At 46.2% G+C, this 9,836-nt stretch overlaps 1 protein-coding gene across 1 annotated transcript in view; it reads left to right on the top strand.

Moving 5' to 3' along the window:
• Positions 1 to 5,123, top strand: part of ZMYND19 (zinc finger, MYND-type containing 19) — a 7,928-nt gene extending 2,805 nt beyond the window's left edge. The window contains exons 2-4 of the mRNA XM_010024535.1: positions 2,211 to 2,351; positions 3,340 to 3,520; positions 4,479 to 5,123. Coding sequence (XP_010022837.1) covers positions 2,211 to 2,351; positions 3,340 to 3,520; positions 4,479 to 4,622 — 466 coding nt within the window. The 3' untranslated portion in view covers positions 4,623 to 5,123. The remainder of the gene's footprint in view (positions 1 to 2,210; positions 2,352 to 3,339; positions 3,521 to 4,478) is intronic.
• The last annotated feature ends 4,713 nt before the right edge of the window (positions 5,124 to 9,836 follow it).

Here is a 9,836-nt window from a genome sequence, read left to right as displayed (position 1 = left end):
TTTTCCCTCAACCCCCAAAAAGCCGTCCCCCCAGGGCTGCTCTGATTCCAGTCTCTGCCCAGCCTGTGTTTGTGCTTGGGATTGACTTGACCCAGGTGCAGGACCTTGCACTTGGCCTATCTTCTGGAGATGGTCCATGCTGCACATTTCTGAAGTGTAGGTCTGGGGTGAGAAGTGTGTGTTGTGCATTCAAAGGTTGCTTCATTATGGGTAGAGGAAAGGGACCATCCTGAATTTGCCAGCACTAATTCTGGCATCTCAGTCGGGTGGTACTGCATTAACACTTTCACTGGTCAGCAGCAAGGCCCAGTTTCCACTTTTCCTTTGGCCTTGTCACTTGAGGTAATAGAGGAATGACAGCAGTCTGAACAAATGGGGGTTTATACAGAGTGAGGAAGATGGGCTCACTGTAGCAGTGGCTTCTGTCAGTATTTGCTTATGGGAGTTTGTGGGTGCAGAGCTTGTAGGAGCAGTCTACTCTGCTGTGACTACCTGGTGTCCCGCCCAGCCTCTTGTAATCCTCTCTCCTTCTCCAACTCCAGCCTTTCTTGAACTGGCATTATCTAATCTATTTAAAAACATTTCTTTGCTTGGTCTTAGCCTCCCTCCCTCCCCGCCCCCAGGGTTTGCTGTTGCTCTGGACTCCTGCCTCCTCCTCCTATCTCTCTTGTTGGCACTTTGTCCTGGTCTCAGTTGAAGGACCGTAACTCCTCCCCTGGCTCCGTACCTGACTGATGCTCACCTTCATCTCTTTGGGTCTGTGTACCTCCTGGGTTCCCACTTACAGCCCTCAGGATTCCTGATGTTCTTTGCCAGACCCTTTGGGAGCCTTCAACAGCACAAAAGTAGCTTTTCCTCCTTTAGGGCATTTCAGCAGGCTCCTTTGCATAGTTTATTTGCTGTTGTGGGGGTTTTGGTTGGGGTTTTTTACCCTCTCTGTGCTCTGTTCTCCTCCCGGGCTGTGTGCTGCATGTAGCCTCTCCCATGGAATTTGGGCATATGTGAATTGCAAGTGGTTTTCTTTCCCCCAAAGTATAGAATTTAAACATCTGGGTGGGTTTTGACAGAGAAAACAAAAGACAACATTTTTCATTATCAGTCTCATTGAAATGAATTTCCCTGTTCTGCTGGATAAAGCTAGAGCTTTGTAAAGAGGAAAAAAGTAGGATTTTCTTAACTTGGGCAAATTTTCTCTCTTCAAAATTGGATCCCTGTTTGAACTGAAGTGTTCAGTAAACACTGAGCAGGAAGCAGCATCCAAACTAGACTTGGGTGAAGATGTAAGTAGCTGTTGTAAGGGTCTTCTAGAAGGAAGCACTGGGTAACCCTTAGGCAATGCTGACAGTTTTACATCTTTTGACTGCTGCCAGGATGTTCTCTGTGTGCATGGAATCCATCATGGCACAGCAGGCATTCCGAGACACAATTGCTGCCCAAGCCTTAGTTTCAGGTGGGATGGGGCTTCCTGCAAGAAGTGATACGGAAACTCGTCCAGGCACAAGGGTGCTTGACAGTGAACTTGATACCTCCTGAAAGGAGAGCTGAAAGGAAGGTGGAATGGGAAATGCAAACTGTTAAAGGCAATAAGGAAGAATTGCAGCAGGACTTAATGAGCAGCCATCCCTTGTGCTAACAGTCCTGCTTTGGCTTTGAGCATGTTTCAGATGTCTCTTAGTCAGCTGTGGAGTCATTGCAGACATTCTGTGTGTTACACTTGAGTCTAAAAGGCATTTGCATACTTGGTGAAACTTCTGTCCTGTTGCCTGTTAAGAGACATTTCTTCGTAAATAACAAACTGAGGTCACACCAGAGCCACACTTGCATTAATGTGTCTGATAGAATTTCTTATTAAAGTAATAAAACAGTATCGGCACCTTTCAGCTCTGCTCTGGGGAACACAGTAATTGCAGAGATGCTCTTGAAGTAACTGGAGTAGTTGTCTCTGGAACTTCACAGTATGCTTACAATTATACTGTACCATAATTGTCTTTTGGTTCAACTCATTTATAATGGAAATAACCTCCTGGACCAAGTCTTTCTTCTGGGACTTGGTATATCTGATGTCTCTTGGTAACTCAAGTTTTATTGAGCCTGTTTTGGGGACAGCAGGCTAAAAGGCAGCATGTCTTCTGGAGTCAGTGGGATTCTTTGCTTTTTTAGCTGTAGAGTCTGTTCATCACTGACCTTCATGTTGGTTTTGTCTCCTCCAGGGAGAGACACCGGGGAGGGATTGCTCCTGGATTTCAGGTGGTACATCTGAACTCAGTGACCGTGGACAACCGCCTTGACAATCTGCGCCTGGTTCCTTGGGGGTGGAAACCCAAAGCTGAAGATATCTCTAGTAAACAAAGGTATGTCAATACCTGGCAGGGGGCTGCCATCAGGGAACTTGAAAATACCTGAAATTGTCTCCTTCCTTTAGTCATTTTCATCTGGCAGAGCCTTTTTTATTTGACTTTGGGCTACTCACACATCACTACACACCTTTGCTTCCTCACTTGGGAACCAGAGTTAATGCTCAATGTTCCTGCTGGCTGTGAGGGGACTAGCTTACCCCATAGTATTGTTGTGCAGAGGTTCTGCCATGCTGGATGTTGTCATCACAATGAAATAGGAACCCTGTGTTTCCCTTCACTTGAGCAGTGGCATCTGGGCATGCTGAAATAAGTCTGCAGGTTTTACTGGCTTGTGGCTCTCAGGCACTGAAATCCTAACACAACCTGTAGAAGCCAGCAGCTGCTTGCACTTGTAATGGTGTATTTGAGTTGAAACCCAAATAAGTTCCTGGTATCAGCTCCCATCACCTTTCACTGGTAGGTGGTGGGAACATCCTACGTGCCATATTGCACTAATGTGACTCAAAGCACATCAGACTCTTCATGTCAGGATGGATTTTGCTAATCCATGATGTAACACTGACATGTTCATTTTTGGTGGGAGACCCAAGACTTACCATCTCACTAGGCACTTGAAATACTTGCAGTACCCATCAAATTGGGATGTTCAGACCTTATTAAACCGGTTCTGAGAAGTGGTAGTGAATGACAGTGATGCTACAGTAATGCTCCCTGTGAGCCTGGGAGTTCAAGAACAAGGAACAGACCTCAAGCCATTTACACAGAAACAATTTTGCTCCATGTGAATGTTTCTTGATAGATACTTTTTAACTTCTTTTGCATTTAGGCTAAAATAACCCTGAAAATATCCAATATATGAGAAATGTGTAGGCTAAGGCTTAACAGGCTCAATACAATGTTAACCCTACTTAGTTAATTTGGAATAAATGTCTCTGTATACTCATTGTGAATTTATGGATCTTATTGTGCCTGTTTTTTCCAGGGAACAAAGTCTGTACTGGCTGGCCATCCAGCAGCTTCCTACAGATCCTATAGAAGAGCAGTTCCCTGTACTGAATGTGACACGATACTACAACGCTAATGGGGATGTGGTGGAGGAGGAAGAGAACTCGTGCACATACTATGAATGTCACTACCCACCATGCACAATGATTGAAAAACAGGTGTGTGAGGACTCAGGCCACTGTGTGTGTGTCCAGGGATGTGTTCCTTACTATGTAAAGCTTTACACAGTTGCTAAAAGTGATAAGTCTTTTCAGTTGGGTTTTTTTTGGCATGAATCTTCAGACCCTGTGATCGTTTTCTGTTTGAGGGAGGGTGGATTTGAATCTGAACAGTGGTTTGCTGGGAGGAGCCCGATTTTTGCAGAGTGTACAGAAAGACAGGTGGACACAGGGCTGGAATGGGCAGGCAGCTGGGTAAGACAGGAAGAAGCATTGTAAGAGGTTTTTTGGAATCAAAAAATAAAGTCTTTAACCTTTTGTGGGGAGAGGGTGAATTGAGTGGCCTTTATTCAGTGGAGAACTGGAGGGGAAGCTAACGCTAGTTCTTCACTGTGGGTGGACGAAATGAAGCAGCATACATAGAGAATGGCAGAGAACAAAATGTACAAGGGCTGTGCCTCTTTGTCAGACACATGTCCTTATCGATGAATAAGCAAGGCTGTTCTGTGATAACAAAAGCTGAGTAGACTAAAACCATCATGTTCCACTTCTTTCTTTGGGGAAGGGAATGCTTGCAAAGATGGTCTTAAATGCCCTCTGTTTGACAAAGAGTGAGCTTTACCTTTGATTGGGGTCTGCATACAAAAGCTTCCTGAGTAGCTGTAAGCTTGGCAACAGCTGAGCTTGTGCAGCTCTCCTGGTCCTTTCTGAATTTAAGATGTTCGTAGTTGAAAACAGAACTTAAGCACTCCAGCATTTTGTCTATTAAGCCCATTCTGCATAGGCAACTGCAAAATCCAACAGATGCAATCACTTCAGAACCTTCTGATACTCTGATGCTCGTGGTGGGATGTTCATGTTTGTGATGGCTGCAAAAGACCTGATCATAACCCTGCTTGGGAAACAATGTCGGGGTGCTGGGAGCAGGCTCACTGACACTGTCTTGGGTTCTTCCTAGCTACGTGAATTCAACATCTGTGGCCGCTGCCAGGTAGCGAGGTACTGTGGGTCCCAATGCCAGCAGAAGGACTGGCCTGCTCACAAGAAGCACTGTCGGGAGAAGAAACGGACCTTCCAGCAGGAGCTGGGACCAGAGCGATGACCGGGTGGCGCAGGCCTCTTAGCAGCAGGATTCCTTCTCCAAGGCATTGGACTCTTGCTTTTGCACAGTAACAGACTGCTTATTGAAGCCAGAGGCACTGAAGAAGAAAAACCCTGTGATGCTTGAGCAGAACGGCTGACTGGACTGAGCCAGCTCTGACTGGTGCTGTGGGAAGGGGTTGGGACAACCCTTTCCAGTATTATATTCTCAAGCAAAAAGACTACTGTGGAGGCTCCAGGCAGGAAGCTTCTCGTTATTTATATGTTAATACGTTTGTAAACTCATGTACAGTTTTTGTTAGAAATTCTTGCTAGGACTCATTAACTGTCATGTTCAGAGAACACATTGTTGGCCTCAAAGCTTAAAAGGAAAAAAAAAAGTCACGTAGCAAAAGCTTTTCTTCCCATGTGGCTGCAGTAGCTGTGGCGGCGCCGAGGTGCGAGGCAGGCCCCGGCCTCAGCAGTTACTCTGGAGAACTCTGCATGGAAGTTATATTTAAAACTAAAAGGGGAGGGGGGAGCAAACCAAGTAAAGGTTGGAATGAATCCGTGTCTGCTCTCTGGCTGTCTCCCATCCCCTTCCCGCTGCTTCCAGAGAAGTCACACTTGGACGTTGGGAGTTCCCACTCAGTCTGGAGTCTGTGGGCACAGGCAGGCTCCAGCATGTCCTGCCTTAGGAGAAGGGCTGCTGGAGGGTGTGCTTTAAGCAACTGGTATCTTTGGGAAGCAGAATGAGCTTTCTTGTTGGGGAATCCTTTGTACATAAAGTAGTGGTGGGAAAGCTCAGGTAGTCAGCTCTGTGTGGATGTGGTTGCCCTCCTGGCTTCCCTGTAAGCATAGCGAGTGCTGTAGTGATGTGCAGCTGTTTAATGATTGAATATTTGGCAATTTGAGTTATTTATTCATTTTTTAAAGAGATGCCATCAATCTAAGAATCACTTTTTGATTTTTTTTTTTAATGTAGTAGTAAAAATAATGTGGAGAAGGTCTTGGCTTGCAGGGAACGTGCCTGATTTTTCTTTTTGGACATTGTCTTGTGTAATCTGAAAGGTTTATTTCCTTTTCCATTTTTACCTTAGAAATATGAGGAATATTAACTGAGATTCCTGAAGAAAATGGGTAATTCAGTGCCAGGTGCTAGTCTTGCTTCACAGCAGAAGTTTGTGAGCTGCTGAATGCTTAATGCAGAGCCTTCCTCGGGTGCTTAGTGAAATAGGTGTGTTTCTGTAAAAGGCATTAAGAATTCCAATTTTTCAGTCAGGCTTCACTTTGCCACTTCATGTCTCAACGTTGCTCTTGTCTGTATTCAGTTCATTAGAAAATGGAACTGCTGTGGACTTCCGATATTATATTCCGTTTCTAATATGTGCACAGGAAGTTCTTAATTTTAGTATTTGGGTGGGTTTTTGTAATTTGGCTTTAAGCATCTTAGGAAATAACAAAGAAGTTCTGAAGCTTCCTGCTGGAAGGTCACTTCTTAGGCACCTTGTCAAGTTGCAACTCTGGAATCATGGTTATACTGTAACTTCTCTGTTTAAGCAGCCTAAAATGCCCTCAAGTGTGAAGATGTCAGGCAGGACCTTGTCACATTTTCCTGTAATGGATGATTTTTAGTTTTTTAAGGAAACATTCAATTATTTGCTCTAAATGAACTGAGGTTTTGATGACCATAAAATGGGACATGAGGAATATTTCTTGAGATAATCCACTGAAAAGGGCAGAAGTTTTGACTTTTTTTCCTTTTTAAAGGCTGCTATTTGTCCTGCCAGTTTTCCATTGCCAGAAATCATGTTCAGCAAAGTGAAGCGCAGTCTTGGAGCATTTAGACACTTCTACAGCACTGAGCAGGGAAAATGTCTAGTCTGATGTATGTGATCATGCTGCAGTGAGAGATGAGGACAGGGAGAGACTGCAGGTGACATCCTGGTGGGACAACAGGTAGATTTCTCTTGAGCAGCAGAGGAAGAGAATGAAGGAAGGGTGAGACTAAAAGTACAAGACTAGGATGTTGGGAACCTCTTGTCAATACCAATCCTAGTGGAAGAAGAGGTGAAGCAGGAGGGGAGGGAAGCTGCCCACTAGTTTAGGGATCTGTTAGACCATCAACCAAATGAAAAGTTGCCCAGGCCTCCTGAAAGGGCTTGGTGATAACACAGGTTCTGACTCCAGTGGGCAGCCTGTGGCTCCAGCCTTCGCTTGTGCCAGGGCGGGAAGTGGCTGCAGGGTTTTGGCTCTTGGCGAGTTCCTGCAGTAGGCATGTCCCTGCCTGCAAAACAGCTTTTCCTGCTTGGTGTGGGATGATGTGTGACTGATTCTGGTAGAAGATCTTTGTAACTTACAGCGATCTTCCCTTTCTGTAAGGTGTGTCAGGGTTACACATGCACACGGCAGCTCTGCTTCATATAGCCTGTATGTGTTTTCAGAGGAGGAAGCTCTTTATCCTCTTAAAGAAACAGGGCTGACATGGATATCCTCATATGGGCAAGCATTTCAAAAGCACAGGGTTAGAGCACACGGTCATTTATCTTGGAGCAGGCCTGGTAAATGAGCCCACTTTTCAAGGACTTATCCTGAAGGAGACACTCTTAAACCTTTTCCTTCAGGGAACAAAACCTGCATCTTCTACTCCGTGGTTCTCTGAAGCATGGAGTATGCTCTACACAACCCTGGTTCACCTTGGGACCACAAGGCTTAATGAGTCAGGTTTCCTACCTAGGAAGATGTGTTTGGAAGAGGAGCTCCAGAGGGCTTTTAGGGGAAATGTGGGCATGCTTGCTGGGCTCTGAAGGGGTATGGAGAGAGAATGAGAGCAGTGGGCGAAGATCAGGGTACTCTGCCCCTCCACAGCCTGTTGTCCAGCTGTCTGCCTCCAAGCTGGAATACACAGCAAGCTGCTTGAAGACCTGTGGACTTGTGTGCTTTTGGGAGATGGAATTTCAGGGTAGTGCAGTCCTTGTAAACACGTGGCATCTTGTGCAGCTGATTGGAATGGATGGGCCTGAAAGAGTGCCCGCTGGTGTGTCACACTGGTTCATCTTGAGTCACCAGGAGTGGGTGAACATCGGTCTGGTGTAAGCCAGTCCCAGGAGGACCCCATGGGCTTCCAGGCTCTTTGGGAGAGCCTGGAGAAAGATTTCTGCCACAGCTGCAAAGTGGCAAATCCAGCTCATGTCAGGAGCCTGCAGTATTAGCGATGTCAGCTGTAACAGGGGTGCACGCACCATGTAAATGCATCAAGAAGTGCTGACACTTTCCCTCCACATAATCCTTCCTATCAAAGCAGGGTGGTTTCACCAATCCCAAACATTCAAAAGTGACAATTCAAACAGGTAAAATTCACGTCTGGCTTAAGGAACATAAAATCAGAAATATAAAGTATTACAGGGCTCAATGACCTTTTGATATGAGCCTCTACTACACCCATGGGATTATACTTCAAAGTTTTCCTCTGTGGTGGTGATTTAATTTTTGAAGGTAAAAGGGGCAGCTTAAAGACTTTAAATGCTTGTGGGTAGCATGGAGACAGTGTAAGTCACCACACTGAGGCCAGGAGCAAATGTTAAACCCATTAAACCCATCCATTAAAACAGAGCTGAGGACAAAAGGAGGTTGGTGTGATTAAACAGCAGCATGTGGGATATTCATAGAGTAAATAGAAATCCTTTATAAACCAAACTTGCCCAACTGTAGAAGATGGAAAGAATAAGATTTGGCAGGTGAAGCATGCGTGTGGAGGGGCAAACAGACAAAGGCCCAAACCCAAAATAATGCAAAGGGAAATGGATTATAAAGCACGTTCAAGCAATAGAACTTGCACAAATCATTCTGAAGACACCAGGAGCACTCCCTGCTGCTCAGTCAGCAGACATGATGCTCAGTAAAGGGAAGGTCTGATCTGAAGTAAAAGTCCCAGCAGAAAAAAGTGAATTGTTTGCGTGTGTTCATGTGAAAGATGGGGAGTTCCCACAGGAATACTTCCATATGGAGAGCTCAACAGAGGATCTGTTTAGGACTGAAAGTGCTTTTAGGAGAGATTAAAGTTCAGATGAAATAAGCACTAACACATTGCCAGGACCAGACGGTCCCACCTACAGGGTCTAAGGGAGCTCAAGGATGAACAAGCTGAGCTGCCAGCTGGGATGGGGACTGCTGCCCTGGGACCCACAGCAAACGCAGTGGCAGCTTCCGAAACGAGTTTCAGGGCAGATGTGGCAAACTCCAGCCAGGTGAACATAGCACCTACACTCAGCAAACTCATACGTGCACCATCAGTGGGTGAAAACTGGGGAAGAGGCAGTGTGGCTTTTGTACAGGGAAGCTGTGCTTCAAAACTCTCTTAGAATTGTTTTAATGGCATCAACAAGCAGGGGATAAAAGGGATTTGTTTGGTACAGTCTGCTTGAACTTCCAAAATGCATTTGATCATGACTTTGTCCAAGGACTTAAGGAAAAAAAGCTGCTATAGGAAAAGGAGGAATGTTTTCACATAGACTAAATGAAGTTAAAGAGAGGTGTTTTTTTGTTGGAGGGAAGTCAGCAATTGGATGCTCAATGTATTAAAAAATAACCAGGGGAAAAAGTAATGAATCAGGAGAGTTGTAACATCCACTGACATGATTATTCAGTGCAATAATATAATAAAGGCTGAGTGAAGAATTGCAGAAGGATCTTATGAGACAGGCTGGTAGATGAAATTCAGCGTCAACAAATGTAGTGTTGCTCATGGGAAAACACCATGACGAGCCCTTGGCTGACTGTTCTCTCTTTGGGATGTGAAACGTGGTCCTGCAGAGATTTCTGCCTGGGGAGCAGCAGCAAACCAGGCTCGAGGGAAGGATGGGGAGCAGAGAGCAGCACCATGGTGCGAGCCAGCTGCGCACCGCAACCCGGGTGTGCACGTCTCACCATCCCCTTGGACAGGGCTGCGAGGGAAGGGGAAGGGCTCCAGGCAGGCAGCGGGACCCCTCGTGGTCTGGAACAGCGTGTGGGAAGTGCAGCTACATCAGGCGGGTCTCTGCTCTGGAAGAGAGGAGTGACAGGGATGAGGAAACGCTTCCACAGCGGCAGAGGGGGGAGGGTGCCCAGGGACCCTCTCTAAGCTGGGCTCGACGCGAGCAGCAGCCCGTCACCTCGCACGCGTTTGCGCCGCAGGCCCCTTCCCTCGGGTGCTGGACAACCCCTCACCGCGGCGGCTGAGGACGGGGCTCGGCGCGTC

Source organism: Nestor notabilis, unplaced genomic scaffold (genome assembly GCF_000696875.1).
Source record: "Nestor notabilis isolate BGI_N333 unplaced genomic scaffold, ASM69687v1 scaffold22641, whole genome shotgun sequence".
Lineage (NCBI taxonomy): Eukaryota > Metazoa > Chordata > Aves > Psittaciformes > Psittacidae > Nestor > Nestor notabilis.
This window is presented reverse-complemented; position numbering and strand designations above follow the sequence as displayed.